At 46.9% G+C, this 18361-nt stretch overlaps 1 protein-coding gene across 2 annotated transcripts; it reads right to left on the bottom strand.

Annotated features, from left to right (window-relative positions):
• Positions 1-6858: 6858 nt before the first annotated feature.
• On the bottom strand, positions 6859-11773 carry LOC136543794 (probable methyltransferase PMT2). 2 transcript variants are annotated; one of them, XM_066536153.1, is made up of 7 exons: positions 11558-11773; positions 9913-10556; positions 9584-9794; positions 9198-9492; positions 8720-9109; positions 7616-7693; positions 6859-7528 (listed from the first exon to the last, which is right to left on the bottom strand). In XM_066536153.1, the coding sequence occupies exons 2-7, from the start codon at positions 10549-10551 to the stop codon at positions 7306-7308; spliced, it is 1836 nt and encodes a 611-aa protein (XP_066392250.1). In that variant the 5' UTR covers positions 10552-10556; positions 11558-11773; the 3' UTR covers positions 6859-7305. The 2 variants fall into 2 exon arrangements, with proteins under 2 accessions (XP_066392250.1, XP_066392247.1); XM_066536150.1 differs by lacking the exon at positions 11558-11773 and having other exon boundaries at positions 9913-10587.
• Positions 11774-18361: the final 6588 nt, after the last annotated feature.

Below are 18361 nucleotides of genomic sequence, written 5' to 3'. Positions count from 1 at the left end.
CCGCCTGGCAGCCAATTTTGCGAGAAAATCAGCGGTATCGTTGTCCTTTCGGGGGACATGATGTAGTTCGATCCCCTAGAATTTGTCCTCAAGCTTACACACCTCCTGGCAGTATGCTGCCATGAGGGGGCTTTTGCAAGAGGACTCCTTCATAACTTGGTCGATGACCAACTCTGAGTCACCGCGGACGTACAGCCTCATAGCGCCGAGCTCGATGGCGATGCGTAGTCCGTTGATAAGGGCCTCGTATTCCACGGCGTTGTTTGAGGCCAAAAAGTGGAGACATATTGCGTAGCGGAGCCTGCTCCCATCTAGGGAGATCAGAACCACTCCAGCCCCTGAGCTAGGCGCCACCACCGACCCATCGAAGTACATCGTCCAGTACTCGTGGGTGACGTCTGGGGTCAAGAGCTAGACCTCCGTCCATTCGGTGACAAAGTCCACGAGAGCCTGAGACTTAATAGCGGTGCGGGGGATATACCTGATGTCATGGCCCATTAGTTCGAGTGCCCACTTGGAGATCCATCCCACGGCGTCGTGGTTGCGAACGATGTCTCCCAGCGGGAACGAAGTGATGACCATGACTTCATGGTCGGTGAAGTAGTGCAGGAGCTTCCGGATCGCCATCAGCATGGCGTATAGAAAGTTTCTGCACCTGGGGGTACCGAACCTTGGCGTTGGTGAGTACCTCATCGACAAAGTAAATAGGTCATTGGACCTTCAGGTGGTGTTCTGGCTCCTCCCTTTCGATGACTAGGGCGACGCTCACCACATGGTTGCTTGCCGCGACATAGAGGAGGAGGGGTTCTCCCCGTTCGGGAGCGATGAGGACTGGGGCCGACGTCAGTGATGCTTTGAGGCTTTCCAAAGCCTGATGTGCTTCCTCAGTCCAGATGAACGCGTCTGTCTTTTTGAGAAGCTTGTAGAGAGGCATCCCCCACTCACCTAGTCAGGAGATGAACCAGCTTAGGGCGGCCAAATAGCCGGTGAGCCTTTGTACGCCCTTGACATTGCGTATAGGGTCCATGTTGGAGATGGCCGTGATTTTTTCAGGGTTGGCCTCGATACCATGTTCGGACATGATGTATCCAAGCATCTTCCCCTTCGAAACCCCAAAAACATATTTTTCGAGATTCAATTTGATGTTGAACCTTCGGAGTTTCACGAACGTTGCGGCCAAGTTCACGATCAGGTCGTAAGCTTGAGCCATTTTGACCACTATGTTATCAACATAGACGGCGATTATTGGTTTTGGTCGCTCGATTTGGTCAGGCTAGTTGAGCGGGTCGATTTGGTCGGTGAAGCATTGCTGCATGCACCGTTGATAGGTGGCGCCAGCATTCTTCAGACCGAAAGGCATGGTTACATAGCAGTACGATCCATATGGGGTGATGAATGAAGTTGCGAGCTGGTCGGACTCTTTCATCGCGATCTGGTGGTAGCCTGAGTAGGCATCCAAAAAGGAGAGGATTTCACATCCTAAGGTGGAGTCGACTATCTGGTCTATGCGTGGCAAAGGAAAATGGTCCTTCGGGCACGCCTTGTTGAGGCCAGTATAATCAACGCACATTCTCTATTTTCTGGTCTTCTTTTTAACAAGAACAGGATTGGCAAGCCAGTCGGAGTGGTATACCTCCTTGATGAATCCGGCTGCCAGGAGTTTGGCGACCTCCTCGCCTATGGCCTTGCGCCTCTCATCGTCAAAGCGACGCAGGCGTTGCTTGCCGGGCTTTGAGCCTAGGACAAGGCGTAATGCATGCTCGGCCACCTCTCGTGGTATGCCTAGCATGTCAGAAGGTTTTTATGCGAAGACATCATGATTGGCGCATAGAAAGGCGGTGAGCTCGCATTCCTATTTAGCCAGGAGCTCGGACCCGATCCGTACCATCTTGGTTGGGTCAGTGGGGTCGATCCCCAGCGCCTTAGTTTCCTCTAGTGGACGGAAGACAGTCGAGGAGGTTGGCTTGTTGTAGTCCAGGACTGCTGGAGTCGATGAATTTCTGAGCTAAGGGAGCTTGGATGAGTGGATGACAGAAGTGGTGAGCTCGTAATGCTCGCGGGCGCACATGTAGGCGTGCGAAAAGGTGCTACCCACAGTGATAACGCCATTTGGTCCTGGCATCTTCAACTTGAGGTGGGTGTAGTTGGGGACCGCCATGAACTTGGCGTAGCATGGCCACCCCAAGATAGCATGGTAGGACCCTAGGAAGTCCACCTCGAAGGTGAGGACTTCCGAGCGGAAGTTGGCCCAGTCGCCAAACGTGACGGGCAAATCGATCTGCCCGAGCGGGTATGCCTATGTTCCTAGGATCACGCCGTGGAAGGGAGAGCTCACTGGGCGGAGCTCCGACCGGGGGATGCACATGGCGTCGAGGGTGTCGACGTAGAGAATGTTGAGGCTGTTGCCTTCATCCATCAGTACCTTGGTGAGGCGCTTCTTACGGACAATGGGGTCAACGACGAGCGGGTAGCGACCTGGTTTGGCGATGTGGGAGGGATGGTCCCTCTGATCAAAAGTGATCGAAGATTCTGACCAGCTAAGGAAAGAGGGGACGACCGTTTTGGCGACGCATGCCTCTCTGTAGCGCACTTTGTGGCCGCGACGCATGCCTCTCCAGAGTAGATGGCATCGGACCCTCCGAAGATCATGAGACATTCCTCAGGATCAAGAAAGCCATCACCATCCTAGCCCGCCATGCCACCTTATTTGGCCGCTGCCTCCTTACCCTTTCCTTCTTTTGGTCCACCGGCCTATCGCAAAAACCGCTTGAGGAGCTCGCAGTCCTTGTAGAGGTGCTTGATGGGGTAGGCGTGGTTGGTGCATGAGCGCTCCATGAGCTTGTCGAAGTGGTAGGGCTGGCCCTGCTGGGGCTGCTTGCCCACACGATCACCCACGACGACCAAAGCAGAGTTGGCCTGTCGGCGCCGATCCTTCTTGTTCTTTTTGCCCCTTTGCATGGAGGGGACCTCGTCTTGGTCCTCGCGCTTGGCCTTGCCCTTGTCCTAGCCTCCACGCCAAAGGCATGGTTCGTGGCGACATCGAGCAGGTCGCGGGTGGTAAGGTGCTTCAGACAGCCAAGCTTGTGGATCAAGGACTCACAGGTTGTCCCGGAGACGAACGCGCTGATGACGTCCACGTCAATGATATCAGGAAGGGAGTTGCATTGTTTTGAGAACCTACGGATGTAATCCCATAGGAACTCGTTGGGCTTCTGTTGGTAGCTCTTGAGGTCCCAAGAATTCCTAGGACGGACATATGTCCCCTAGAAATTCCCAATGAAGACCCTCTTGAGATCCGCCTAGTCGCGGATGTTGTATGGCGGGAGGAATTCGGGCCATGCTCGAACATGCTCTCCCACGCAGATAAGGAGGTATTGAATGATGAAGTGGTCATCATCCACTCCTCCGACTCGGTAGGTGAGCCAGAAGTCTTCGAGCCATATACCAGGATTCATTCCCCCTGGGTATTTGGCGATGTTGGTAGGTGGTCGGAAGTGCTGTGGGAACGACGCTTTCTAGATGCGACGGCCAAAGGCCCGTGGTCCCGGGCCGTCCAGGCTAGGACTCCGATCGTCTAGTTGGCGACCATGCTTGGGGTGCGTTTCCTCGCTCCCCTCGATGATCCGGTCGGGGCTCGTGCCGCCTGCTCTCACCGCCCCTTGATGGACATCATCATCACGCTAGGCTTGACGCCGATTATTGATGACGTTGCGAGCTTCTCGGTTTGGCCCGAGCCGTTCGTGCACAGGTGGTCGGTGTGGAGCGGGTGCTGGGTCAGGCCATGGTGCGGCTGTGGCCTCCTGTTCTATGCCCGGCGACTGTAGTGGTGAGTGGATGGAGCGATTCGACTAGTGCGCCCTCATTCCCCCGGTAGGAAAAGAGGCCGCGAGCCGGTGTCGCGACGTGGAGCTCTCCGCCTATTGGACGGCGGGGGTTTCCACCAGCGCCCGAGGTTCCGGTGGATCGCCTGCTCCTGGGGGTCGTTAGGCTCGGGAAGGCCGCGCAAAAGCATTGCCGCAACGGCGATGTTCTGACCAGCCTGAGCAAACTGTGGGGGATCGTTTCCTCCGTCCATGATGTTGTGCTGGACCTGGCGGGCGTGACCTCGGGCGCTGCCCACTAGGTCACGCGCGCGTGGCGTAGCGTGCTGCGCCGAGTACGTGGGCGCAGGTGGTGGCTGGCTCTACCGCCTTTGTCATAACTCCTTGCCGTGCTTTTGCACGCGCGAGGGCCTCCGCACGAGGGTCCAGAGGGGTGTGAGTCTGTAGGGACTCCGCTACCACCGGTGGCTGTCCCAGAGCGTCCATCATAGCACACTCTCAGGACAGAGGGTGGCTAGGTGCCACGACATCGCCGATGCTGGCGCCGTCGCTTTCAACCTCATCATCTACGAGGTCGTGGAAGGAGGCGGGAGAGTAGCTCACTATCCCCACGAATTCGGAGGTGAGAGGGGACGGTGTCAGCATCTTTCGGAGCCCCCGCGCGTACGCGTCCGCGGGAGACACGATGCAGTAGGGGAATCGGTTGCATGGCGGTTGCGGTGGAGACAACGGGGTCCCTCCGGAGAGTCGGTGGAAGATATCAAATAACGAGTAAAGAACAATATATACGTTACTCACAATGGGGTTTGAGCCTAGCGTGGGCTCGGAGCGAAGCACATGCGTCTCGTCGTTGAGGTCGCCGGGTGGCCCGGAGCCGACGAAGGGCGCTCCGCCTCCGACGGGCGCTGGGACAAGTGCCTCCTCACAAAGATGAAGCACGCCGAGGTGGTCGGCGATGAAGTCTAGGCTTCCGAAGAGGAAGGTCTGGGACGGCTCGAAGACGGGAGGAACCCACATGCCAACAGGTGGGAGCGTGGGAAACTCCAGCGAGCCGAAGCGAATCATATCGCTTGAGCCCGTCATGACGAAGATGGTAGAAAGGTGGGCCATCCGATGACCAAAAGCATGAACGTACGGCGTCCTCCCCACGGACGGCGCCAACTGTCGGTGCGAAAAGTGATCAACAAGTAAATATTTATAGTTTTGTCGTACGTTGTGATTGGATGTGGCCTAGCACTCAATGACATAGGGTTTATACTGGTTCAGGCAACGTGCCCTACGTCTAGTTTCAATCGGTCGGTGACTTTATTCCTGAGCCCAGGTGCTCAAAGTTTGTTGTGGGGTTACAAACGAGTGGGAATAAGACGGGGGGTGTTAGAGGTCCGATCGGACTCTAAACCGAAGGGCCAAGAGTGACGGAAGCTCCAACGTTCGCTAAGTATTAGAACATATGCTCTGTGTAGCTTTAGAGTTCTAGAGCAGTGGAGCTGTTCGAGTGCTCAGAATGTCTAAAGCTAAGCAGAGAGAGAGTCGAAATGACCGCCCTCCTTTTAGGAGGGAGCGTATCCCCTTTTATAGATGAAGAGGACGACCTTACAAGTTTAGGAGAGAGAGAGTGTGTGTGTGTTTCCTAGTCTTGTTGCTCACGCCGTCGGGTAGAAGACAGTTTGTCGGCGCCCACAATACTGTTGACGCCTAGGTGCATGTGGCAGGCTCCATCGTGTTCTTCTGGTATGGTAAATGTCGGCGCCTACCATACTGTAGGACAAATGTCGGTGCCCACAGCACTGTTCGTGTTCTGACGTGTTTGAAAGGTTGGAAAGCACCCTTCTGGCATGGTCTGGCAGTACCATCCTATAGGTGTGTAGGGTACGGTCCTCGGTATTGCGGTTGACTTGAGCGCCTTACCTTATCTGCTCCGCCTGATTTCTTGGGTCGTCGCCGAGCGGGTGTCCCCGGCCGGTCGTTCCCAGTCGGCTCCGATCACGCCGGTCGGAAGAAGAGCCGTAAGCAGAGGTTCGGTGTATTCTCGGTCGGAAAAGTGGATCGGAGTCGAAAGCGAGCGTCGTCCCCTCCTTGGCCAGGCCTTCCAGTCGGAGACTGGATCGCTCTTCCGGCTTGTCGTTAGATATCTGGGCCGGCCCAGGAGTTACGCGTTGTTTGTAATGCCGTTTGCTGGGCCGAGCTTTTGCTGGAAAACGAGTCCATTAGAGACCCTGGGTTTATGAACCCGACACTACCTTTCAGTGTCAATAGAGGGTGCACAGTTTCTCCATGAAGGATGATTTCATGTCTTTAGGGCCTGTTCGGTTGGTATTAAAGCCGGCTGAAGCTGTTTTGTTGTGAGAGAAAAATACTGTAGATTTTAGCTGATAAGCCGACTGATAAGTTCAAACGAACAGTCCCTTAAATTCTCATGTAAAGCTTCATGATATATACATTTGAAATGAAAGTCATGAGAATATCTACAGGTAGCTCTTAATGGTCATGGCCTGAGGACAGACTGGACATATCACTTCCACTAGATCATCACGATGTGTCCTTTTGGTATGCAAAAGCAAAAGAACCAACCACTCAGCCTTAATAACAAATACAATGACTCGGACCTTATATATAAAGCGCAAACTATAACCCTGTCATGTAGATAACAAACAAGAAGGCATGGGAAACTATTGAACCCGTATACTCTTTGATGGACTTCAGAATTCCGATCCTTCTTAGTCCTTGGATATACCAAATGCAACAAAGAAAAAGGGCCAGCCATTTATGCTGGAACCTGCAACCGATCCAAAGTCCAAATAGCAGTCAGACAAAATGGTCAGGTGCTCCAATTATTAAGTGAGAGCATCTGACTGCCCAAGAGTTTCCTTGTGAAATTCATCTTTTGTTCCTGGGCACAAACTGAAAAAATATGGTTGATGGATATGCACAGATCTCCCGGTGCTGGGAAGCACCCAACTTACACCCACACCAAAAACGAAAACATTGTGATCTCATTAGTAATCAAGGTCACACAGTGACATCCCTGGGCCCAAAATGTTGGTCAATTAAAATCAAATAGGAAGACCTTGTGGGTTCAGATACACTCCAGTTGATGAAATTCTGATATACAACAAAAAAAAAGTGCGAGAAGAGGAAAAGGAGTCCTATACAAAACTGTAAGTCCACTGCTAGTTATGATGATGGACTGCTGCAGGGTTCCAATTATAAGCAGCTGCATCTGTCTGATCAGATATGAACTAGTACAAGGTCAATTGATCCTTTTGGCATGTCTTCTGCATCTCGGCACCAGTGGCATAATCAAATCACAAGTTCACAACTTAGGTCCCACATAATTTACTCTCCCCCAGGGTGATTGTTTTATATTTTCAGTAACAAACATGGACTGATGATTTTCAACCTACAATCGACAGAATTTTTCCAATAAACACAGCTAGGGACCAAGTTATCTGTGTGACTGGAGAAAAATAAACTATGAACAATATTAGCTGCTTGTTTTTGCAATGTCCCAGTATTGCTTGACCGCGAAGAGTATCTTCTCAGGTACATGAGGGCCACCCTCATGATCAGCCAATCTTGTCTTCCACCTCATGGCATTGGCTATTTTCTCCACTTTTACAAGAACATCAACCTTGTCACGAATTATGACTGCACCCTCTGGGCGTAAGATTCTGTCCATTTCCAGGAGTATATCTTCAAATTGACACCTGTTCAAGAACACAAATATTAGTTGGGAAGATTTATTTTACTCAAAAACTTGTCCCACTGCAATTTTACAAATGCCACATGCTTACTTGTTTTGATACAAGCTGAAGACGTCATTAGAATGTATGAGGTCATATGTCCTTGGATAAGTAGAAAATCCTTCACACCTGAACCAAGAATAAGTGTATGACGAACAAACGAACATTCGATAAGAAAAAAACAGTATTCTGCAATGCACCAAAACTGGAAGACATACGGTAAGCTAATAAACTCAAAGAGACATATAAAAACTCAGTTTTTTTTAAAGCAAAAAAGCTCATACTAGTGAACAAAGCACAAATGTAAAGAATTCACATGATGACCTTGGTGACAAGTATTTCTAGGGTGCATCTAGTGGATATCTAGGTGTTGATCTCTACTATCCACACTCAAATTTTGGGCCATTGGATCTTAATCGAATATTCCATCCAGGGGCCCTCATTTCTTCTACCTTTAGCCTTCTTCATCCAACCACCTTATTCTTCCTCCGACCACGTACCAAGGAGGACCCCAGGGCTCCGCCTGCTCACCTCCTCCTATCTCCAGTGGCAGCCTCCGTCTCGCCCTCCTCCAATTTCTTGCAGCCAGAGCCACCGCCACTCCCCACAGCTACGCTAACCCATCGAGCAAATTGCCCCCACACCAACCCTACCCATCCTCCACCACACCGGTCCACAACATCCTCGCCGCCTTACCATTACGCCCAGCAACCACCTGCACCACCGAGCTGACCTTCCTTCCCTCAAAGGTTCGAATCCTCAACCTCGAAATCCCCAAATCCCCTAACCGTAATCTGCCAGGGACGAAAGAGAAATAGGCCAGTCTCGATGGAGTTGGAGAGGAGGGTGTCACATGGCAAATCCGCTTCTCTATTACAACTTCACCTCAAATGGCTTCAACTGACACCAGCATAGCTAAAGTTCTTTTATCTCCCTCAGTCTTCACATAGATTGGTAACTGAATGTATTCTTCTTATATCATTCTCAAAGCAAATACACTTACTAACAGCATAAGGAAAAGTTATCCAGATTATAAAAGTAGAATGTAACTACTCTGAAAAATGATTTCGGAATTTTCGTGAGTAAATCAAACATAATACGCAAAATTCGAGAAATCCAGGAGAGCAACACAGAAAATACGTTAATACTACATACCAGTCATGATACATTCCTATTAATCCACGCTCGTAGATTACACCTAAAGTGGAAGTATTTGCAATTGTTGGAATGACATTCATGACCCATAGCTTTGGGGACTCTAGTGCAGCAGCAAAACTACCGACACCAGCATTCATGTCCATTATATTGCGATATCTTCCAGTATCAAGCAAGTTATTGGTTTTCTTGTAAGCCTTAACATGTTTCTGCCAAAGGTTATTGTCCTCTTCATATGACTGAACTGAGAAACCAGGCACAGAACCAAGGGTTATACGAGGAGGTACTGCATAGAGCCTCTTGGGAAAAGGCTCTAATTGACCACCCGCAACCTCAGATACACTATTAACCTCGGGTAGGGGGGCTATACAAACTTCCATCTTCTTGTACCTGCGTATAGTAAATAGTGTCAGGTTTAAGAGCAAATACAGGGACAAAAATCATATTCTATTGGGAGGACTGGAGGAATGACACTCACCATACATCACTGTCACTTGTCAAATCACATTTGCCACCTTTTGGATTATCTTGTTTCATGGTGCAAGACTTGTCATTTAATCTCTTTCTCCATATGGCGATACCATCCTTCTCAGATATCTTATTCCAACAAAGAAGTTGTGCGAATTGTTCTATTTTTCTTTGCTCGTTCCGAAGATCTTCCTTTGAACGTTGCCACCCCTTATAGTGAATCTTCCAGCCAATGGGCGGGCCTGACAGCACCCAATACCCGCCGGGCCTTAGTACTCTGTCAACTTCCATCATGTACATACCATCTGCAGAAACAGAGCAATGAAAGTTTCATGCTTCAGATGTCCACACCATGGACCATTTACAACAAAAAGAAAGTCCTCATTGTGTTCTTACCATTTCCACTCCATGGAATTAAACATCTCGAGCAATGGGCCATGTCAAAGACACGAGATGGAAATGACAGCTTTATTGACCCGAGGACACCAATATATGCAGGGACACCTCTCTCCAATGCAAACTGTACTTGTGCCTCATGATTATCCCGTGGTGCAAATGACATGGTCAAAACGTTTTTCTTCAACAGGTAAGCACCCAAACTGGCAACCTAAATGAAAATATGACAAAGAAAATAAACCAGGGAAGATTAGAGCTTATGCAAGAAGAACAACCACCATGGCGCAGTAAAAATATGCATGCATTTTCAGGGTAGGGACTTCACGTACCCCACAACCAGTATCCAGTGCAGTTCTCACTTTCCCTTCAGCTATTGGGATGACAGAAGCAAGCTGGTCTATATATTTATCTGCACCCTGAGGAAACTGTGTTCCACCACCAGGAAACCTGAAAACATCGCCCTCATAGTGCACCCAGTTCTGGATAGCCTTCTCAACAGTAAGGCTCTTGTGTGGTACATTGGCATAAGGAACAAAATCACGGCTCTTTGGCCATCGAAAAGGAGCAACATAACCCTTTGGTGCTGGGATCAGGCAATAAAGCTTCTCCTTATCTGGTGGACAATGCCTCTCCCGATAGATCATGTTATCTCTAGGGAAGGTCATCGCACGCTTTTGCTCCTCACAAGGAGTGTAATCAGTGTACTGCTCATCACATGGCTTGAAAGGTTCAATTTTGGAACTACCAGTATCATTCGGAAGGTTGGATGCACTATGATGGGTCTCAAAACTCAGATTTGGGAGCTGTGCACATTTGATCTGCTCAAGGACCCACTTATGTGTTTTGTCTCCTCCTCCAGAACCACTTTTCTGCCAAGCACCCAAGATATAGAAGAAGGAACAGAGGCCAAAAATCACAATCACAATTAATGTATTTCTGGTCCTGTTCTCAGTCAAGTTTCGTGCCATACCACCTAACAGAATTAACATTAAGATTCCGTAAGACAGTTTATTTGATATCTATGTAAAACGATATGAACTACAAAGTTCCTCAACAATAGGAAAAAGTAGGAACTAGGAAGTAAATCCATGAAGTTCTAGATCTAGATTTCATCAAAAGCCAGCAATATGTTGCATGGTTGAAACAGATTACCAAGAGAATTTGGGTATCATATCATTGGTTGGAAACCTTAATCACTCCTTGCCAGCTAATATAGTTACTTTGTTTTGCCAAAGGACGCCTAGCTCAAACGGTTAGGTGACCCAGCGGGACTCCTCAGGTCCTGGGTTCGACTCCCCGTTGGAGCGAATTTCAGGCTGAGGTTAAAAAAATCCCATTGTCTGTCCCCATAACCAAAGCATTGGGGGGCACCGGCCCAATTCTCACTTGGGCGACAGAAAGCCACCGTGTAAGGGTGGGGGCGGGGGTTCAGGGGTTTTCTCGGCCGGGTGAGAAGGTCCTTCTTCTTATTTGTAATGCTGCGGGGGCAGTCTTAACCCCCCGGTCGAGTTTAATATAGTTACTTTGTTTTCCTCATATTCTCTTGGTGGTGTTCAATGTTTATAACAATTAAACTAGCATTCAATGCTCTTTTGCAGAACCTTGAGAGCAACAGACATCTATTAAAATCCAAAGTATTATTCGACAATAACGAAAATCAGACCCACGTATTTGAACACATCACAATTTCATGTAGGAAATCATGGATCATCAGTTAAGGATCTCAATTTGAAGACTCCGTGGCGTAGTGGGAAGGAACAAATGTAAACTTACGATTTTCCTTCGTGTCACCCTACTAATTCACCAACCCCCCTAGATTTTTGCAGCCGCTAAACCCAAACAGAAAGAAAAGACTAGCCACTACCCAATCGCTGAGGTACCACAAAGGGTCAAGAAGATAGCAGGCTGCCAAATCAAACAGAAAAGCAGCAGATCACAAGAGGCGGAACTAGTCCGAGCCATTCTTTTACACACCTTCCAGAACAACAAATCAACCGGAGATCCGGAGCGGAGCGCGGATCGGCGGACCTCGCGGGAACGAGTAGAGCCCGTAATCTATGCGATGCGATACAAGGGATACCACCTCGGAGCTCTCTTCACTAATCTCCAGCGGCGGAGCGAGGCGAGGGCTGTGGGCTGAGGCCTGAGGCGGCGGCTCCTCTCTCTCTCTCTCTCTCTCTCTCTCTCTCTCTCTTCCCCGGTGTCGCCGTCTCGCAGTAAGTCGACCGGCGGGGGCCGGCAGTTCCGGTGCTTCCATCCGGTCCGTCAGATCGGAATCGGACACGTGGACGGGTAGATGGATAGGGCGTTTTCTTGCGGTACGGCCTCTTGCGCCCAAAAAACGCGTCTGCTCTCCAGCTGGCCTCCAGTCCGGCCTCTGCATTTCCGAATTCCACGCAAATTCCTCGCCGCAGGAATCTATGTCGATGATGATCCATCACTCCGTTGGTTTTCTTTTAAGTCATATTCATCGGATCGGGATATTTTGTATAGGAATAGAATACATGTTCGAGATTTACATGAGAGGTAGAGAGAAGAGGAGTAGGAGGTAGCAGACCATCGAAGGCCGTAGTGGTCGAAGCACCGGCCGGGGTCTCGTTGGCGGACGCCATCTGCGCGCCGGCAGCGATGTTCGGTGGAGAGGGAGAGTCGGTGTAGTGACGTCCTCGGCGGCGGCGTGTGCGTTGGGGTGGCGTTGCCGGTGTCGGTGGTGCTTCCCGTCGTTGACAGCGCCCCTTCTCAAGATCGGGTTAGGGTTAGGATGTCGGTGGGGTGACTGACGGCGCGGTGAACCTCGTACTGCGAGTCCTGGCCCCCACTTTTCCTTTATAGCGCTGTGCGAAGGGGGCCCACCAACCATGTAGGGTTGGGCGCCCCCGATCAGGACGCGAGAACAAGGCCCAAAAGGCCGTTGGGCCTAACTGGTGGGAGATCAAACCTAACATTCTCCCCCTTGATCTCTCATCTATTCTTCGTTCTTTAATTTCATACTCAAAACTTTCAATTTATATTTTTCTTGCTTCTATCCTATTTCATCACAGATTAGTGCATAGAACTGTCCCATCGTCACAGCAATTAGTGCCGCTAGACTAACAGTCACAATACACTTCTCCGTTTTGAAATGTAAACTTTCTTTGGGCCCTTCGTATGTTCGGAAGTCATAGGCTTTCCCTTAAACCCATGCCGGTTACGTGTTCTCTGAACACGTTTGGTGGTAAGCCCTTTGTGAGCGGATCCGCGAGCATTTTCTCTGTACTTATATGCTCAAGATTTATTATATGATCCCAAACTTTATCTTTCACAACATAGTACTTTATGTCAATGTGTTTGGCAGCACCACTTGACCTATTGTTGTGAGCGTACTGTACCGCTGGATTGTTATCACAATACAATCTCAGTGGTTCATTTATATCATCAATCACTTTCAATCCGGGTATGAATTTCTTCAGCCAATTTATCTGTCCTGTTGCCTCATAGCATGCTACAAACTCGGCATACATTGTCGAGGATGTAGTCACGGTTTGTTTAGAGCTTTTCCACGATATAGCCCCTCCTGCGAGAGTAAATACATATCCTGACGTGGATTTTTTTCATCTCCCGTATAATCAGAATCTGAATACCCCTCTATCTGCAGGGAATCAGATTTTCTATACGTAAGCATGAGGCCTTTCGTACCCTACAAATAACACAGGACTTTCTTCACTAATTTCCAATGTTCAATTCCTGGATTCTTTTGATATCTGCCAAGTAACCCGGTAACAAAAGCTAAGTCAGGGCGTGTACACACTTGAGCATATTGTAAACTTTCAACAGCTGAAGCATACGGTACCGCTTTCATTCGGTCAATTTCATATTGGTTCTTGGGACACTGATGTTCCCCAAATCTATCGCCCTTGACTATAGGAGCAGGTGAAGGACTGCACGCATGCATACTAAATTTCTTCAGGACCTTTTCTATGTATGCCTTTTGCGATAATCCTAGAACCCCTTTTCTCCTGTCTCGGTGAATCTCTATTCCCAAAACAAACGAGGCCTCACCGAGATCTTTCATATCAAAGTTTGAGGACGAGAATTTCTTCGTTTCCATTAGTAGATTGATATCACTACTAGGAAGCAAGATATCATCCACATACAAAATTAGGAATATGTACTTTTCATTCCTGAACTTTGCATAAACGCAATTGTCCTCAACATTTTCTTCAAACCCAAAACCTTTTACCGTTCTATCAAACTTCAAATACCACTGTCTTGAAGCTTGCTTCAATCCGTAGATTGATTTCTTCAGGCAGCATCTCATATTTTCCTTTCCTTTTACGACAAAACCTTTCGGTTGTGTCATATAAACATTTTCTTCCAAATCCCCGTTTAGGAAAGCCGTCTTTACATCCATTTGATGTAACTTCAAATCATAGTGGGCTACAAGTGCCATTATAATTCTGAAGGAATCTTTACATGAGACTGGAGAAAACGTCTCATTGTAATCAATCCCTTCTCTTTGCGTGAAGCCTTTCGCCACAAGTCGCACTTTAAATCTTTCTATATTCCCTTGGGAGTCATATTTCGTTTTGTAGACCCATTTACAGCCTACTGTTTTGGCTCCTTTAGGAATATTTTCTAAGTCCCAAACTTTATTGGTACTCATTGATTTCAATTCATCTTCCATGGCCTTAAGCCACTTTGATGAGTGGTCGCTTCTCATGGCTTCTTCAAATGAGGTGGGATCATCCCCCATCTGACATTCTTCTGTTTCATAAACTTCATAGTCATCTGTAATAGCTGATCTTCTTATTCTTTGAGACCTTCTAGGTGCCTCCGGCACTTGTTCCACATTGGGCTGTTGTTGTTCTTCCTCATGTGCAACATTTGGTTCTATAGGTTCCTCAAGGACAGGTTCCTCATGTTTATTCATTGTCGCCACGGGAGAACTTGCAACAGGTGTTGACACTACAGTGTCCTGCACTGTCGGTGCAACAGCAACAGGTAGCGTGAAGAATGGTTCTTCAACCATCAGAGTGGGTACATGTACCCGCTTCTCCTGTAGGCTGATTTCTCGTGCTATCATGCTCCCCCTGATCATGTTATCCTCCAAGAACACAATGTGTCTTGTTTCTACAATCTTCGTATGTCTGTTAGGACAATAGAAGCGATATCCTTTCGATCTTTCTGGATAGCCAATAAAATGACAGCTAACTGTCTTGGAGTCTAACTTTCCTATGTTTGGGTTAAACACTTTTGCCTTAGCTGGACAGCCCCACACACGTAAATGGTTAAGTGAGGGTTCCCTTCCTATCCATAATTCATATGGTGTTTTAGGCACTGATTTACTTGATACTCGATTAAGTATGTGAATGGCGGTTTTCAGTGCCTCTATCCATAAACTAATCGGTAATGTGGAGTAACTCATCATGCTTCTTACCATATCCATTAAGGTACGGTTGCGTCTTTCAGCCACTCCATTCTGCTGAGGCTCCCCCGGTGTGGAGTACTGAGCAACTATACCATTTTCCTGTAGAAACCTTGCAAATGGTCCAGGAATTTGGCCATATGGGGTATGTCGCCCATAGTATTCTCACCTCGGTCTGATCGTACTATCTTGATTTTCTTATTGTGCTGATTTTCAACTTCAGCTTTAAATATTTTGAATTTATCAAATGCTTCCGATCTTTCTTTAATTGGATAAATATTGCCATAACGAGAGTAGTCGTCTATGAATGTTATAAACGAGTCATAACCATCCACACTTTTCACAGGAAAAGGACCACATATGTCTGTGTGGATTATTTCTAAAATTCCTGTGCTTCGTTTGGCATCTTTCTTAATTTTTTTGACATACTTTCCTTTGATACAATCAATACATTGTTCTAAATCTGAAAATTCTAAGTGCGGGAGAATTGATTTCTTAACCAATCGTTCCATTCTCCCCCTCGAAATATGGTCCAAGCGACAATGCCATAATTTCGAAGAGACAATATCAATTCTCTTCCGCTTCTTAGTTACATCCGCAGATGGGGAATCATTCACATTCTCATCGCATACATTGTTTGCATTCTCAGCAAGAGATAATAAATAAAGCTTGTCTTGTCGGAAGGCAAGACCAACACATTTATTATTAACCAGTATCTTACACTTGCCATAACAAACGAGGCCTCACCGAGATCTTTCATATCAAAGTTTGAGGACGAGAATTTCTTCGTTTCCATTAGTAGATTGATATCACTACTAGGAAGCAAGATATCATCCACATACAAAATTAGGAATATGTACTTTTCATTCCTGAACTTTGCATAAACGCAATTGTCCTCAACATTTTCTTCAAACCCAAAACCTTTTACCGTTCTATCAAACTTCAAATACCACTGTCTTGAAGCTTGCTTCAATCCGTAGATTGATTTCTTCAGGCAGCATCTCATATTTTCCTTTCCTTTTACGACAAAACCTTTCGGTTGTGTCATATAAACATTTTCTTCCAAATCCCCGTTTAGGAAAGCCGTCTTTACATCCATTTGATGTAACTTCAAATCATAGTGGGCTACAAGTGCCATTATAATTCTGAAGGAATCTTTACATGAGACTGGAGAAAACGTCTCATTGTAATCAATCCCTTCTCTTTGCGTGAAGCCTTTCGCCACAAGTCGCACTTTAAATCTTTCTATATTCCCTTGGGAGTCATATTTCGTTTTGTAGACCCATTTACAGCCTACTGTTTTGGCTCCTTTAGGAATATTTTCTAAGTCCCAAACTTTATTGGTACTCATTGATTTCAATTCATCTTCCATGGCCTTAAGCCACTTTGATGAGTGGTCGCTTCTCATGGCTTCTTCAAATGAGGTGGGATCATCCCCCATCTGACATTCTTCTGTTTCATAAACTTCATAGTCATCTGTAATAGCTGATCTTCTTATTCTTTGAGACCTTCTAGGTGCCTCCGGCACTTGTTCCACATTGGGCTGTTGTTGTTCTTCCTCATGTGCAACATTTGGTTCTATAGGTTCCTCAAGGACAGGTTCCTCATGTTTATTCATTGTCGCCACGGGAGAACTTGCAACAGGTGTTGACACTACAGTGTCCTGCACTGTCGGTGCAACAGCAACAGGTAGCGTGAAGAATGGTTCTTCAACCATCAGAGTGGGTACATGTACCCGCTTCTCCTGTAGGCTGATTTCTCGTGCTATCATGCTCCCCCTGATCATGTTATCCTCCAAGAACACAATGTGTCTTGTTTCTACAATCTTCGTATGTCTGTTAGGACAATAGAAGCGATATCCTTTCGATCTTTCTGGATAGCCAATAAAATGACAGCTAACTGTCTTGGAGTCTAACTTTCCTATGTTTGGGTTAAACACTTTTGCCTTAGCTGGACAGCCCCACACACGTAAATGGTTAAGTGAGGGTTCCCTTCCTATCCATAATTCATATGGTGTTTTAGGCACTGATTTACTTGATACTCGATTAAGTATGTGAATGGCGGTTTTCAGTGCCTCTATCCATAAACTAATCGGTAATGTGGAGTAACTCATCATGCTTCTTACCATATCCATTAAGGTACGGTTGCGTCTTTCAGCCACTCCATTCTGCTGAGGCTCCCCCGGTGTGGAGTACTGAGCAACTATACCATTTTCCTGTAGAAACCTTGCAAATGGTCCAGGAATTTGGCCATATGGGGTATGTCGCCCATAGTATTCTCACCTCGGTCTGATCGTACTATCTTGATTTTCTTATTGTGCTGATTTTCAACTTCAGCTTTAAATATTTTGAATTTATCAAATGCTTCCGATCTTTCTTTAATTGGATAAATATTGCCATAACGAGAGTAGTCGTCTATGAATGTTATAAACGAGTCATAACCATCCACACTTTTCACAGGAAAAGGACCACATATGTCTGTGTGGATTATTTCTAAAATTCCTGTGCTTCGTTTGGCATCTTTCTTAATTTTTTTGACATACTTTCCTTTGATACAATCAATACATTGTTCTAAATCTGAAAATTCTAAGTGCGGGAGAATTGATTTCTTAACCAATCGTTCCATTCTCCCCCTCGAAATATGGTCCAAGCGACAATGCCATAATTTCGAAGAGACAATATCAATTCTCTTCCGCTTCTTAGTTACATCCGCAGATGGGGAATCATTCACATTCTCATCGCATACATTGTTTGCATTCTCAGCAAGAGATAATAAATAAAGCTTGTCTTGTCGGAAGGCAAGACCAACACATTTATTATTAACCAGTATCTTACACTTGCCATCACCAAAATGGCAATCAATTCCATCATCATCAAGTTTCGAAACACTTATCAAATTTCTACGCAAAGAGAGAACATAAAGTACTTCTTTAAGTCTAAGTACAAAACCATTATTCAATTCTAAAGAAAAAACTCCAATGGCTTCAACATTGGCTTGCACTCCATTTGCAACTTTAATCGTTCTTTCTCCTCTTTGCAAGGTTCTCGTCCCACTTAACCCCTGTAAGGAATTTGCAACATGAGTAGTTGCACCTGAATCAACCCACCAAGTGGATGTATCATAACATAAATACAGGGATTCATCTACAAATATAATAAATTCATCACATTTCTTTAGCAGAGATTTCAGAAAGTCTGAACAATCCCTCTTGTAGTGTCCCTTCTTGAAGCAGTGCTTGCACTGATCCTTTTTAGCTCCACCATACTGCTGATTCTCAGAATCCTGGGGTTTCTTTCTCTGTGAACTGGAGGAAGAGGTCTTATCCCACTTAGGTTTCCCTTGTGATTTAGAATTCTTGCCATTAAAGTTCTTTC

Source organism: Miscanthus floridulus, chromosome 1, assembly GCF_019320115.1.
Source record: "Miscanthus floridulus cultivar M001 chromosome 1, ASM1932011v1, whole genome shotgun sequence".
Taxonomy (NCBI): Eukaryota; Viridiplantae; Streptophyta; class Magnoliopsida; order Poales; family Poaceae; genus Miscanthus; species Miscanthus floridulus.
The sequence above is the reverse complement of the archived record's forward strand: the minus strand, read 5'-3'. Positions and strand labels throughout refer to the sequence as shown.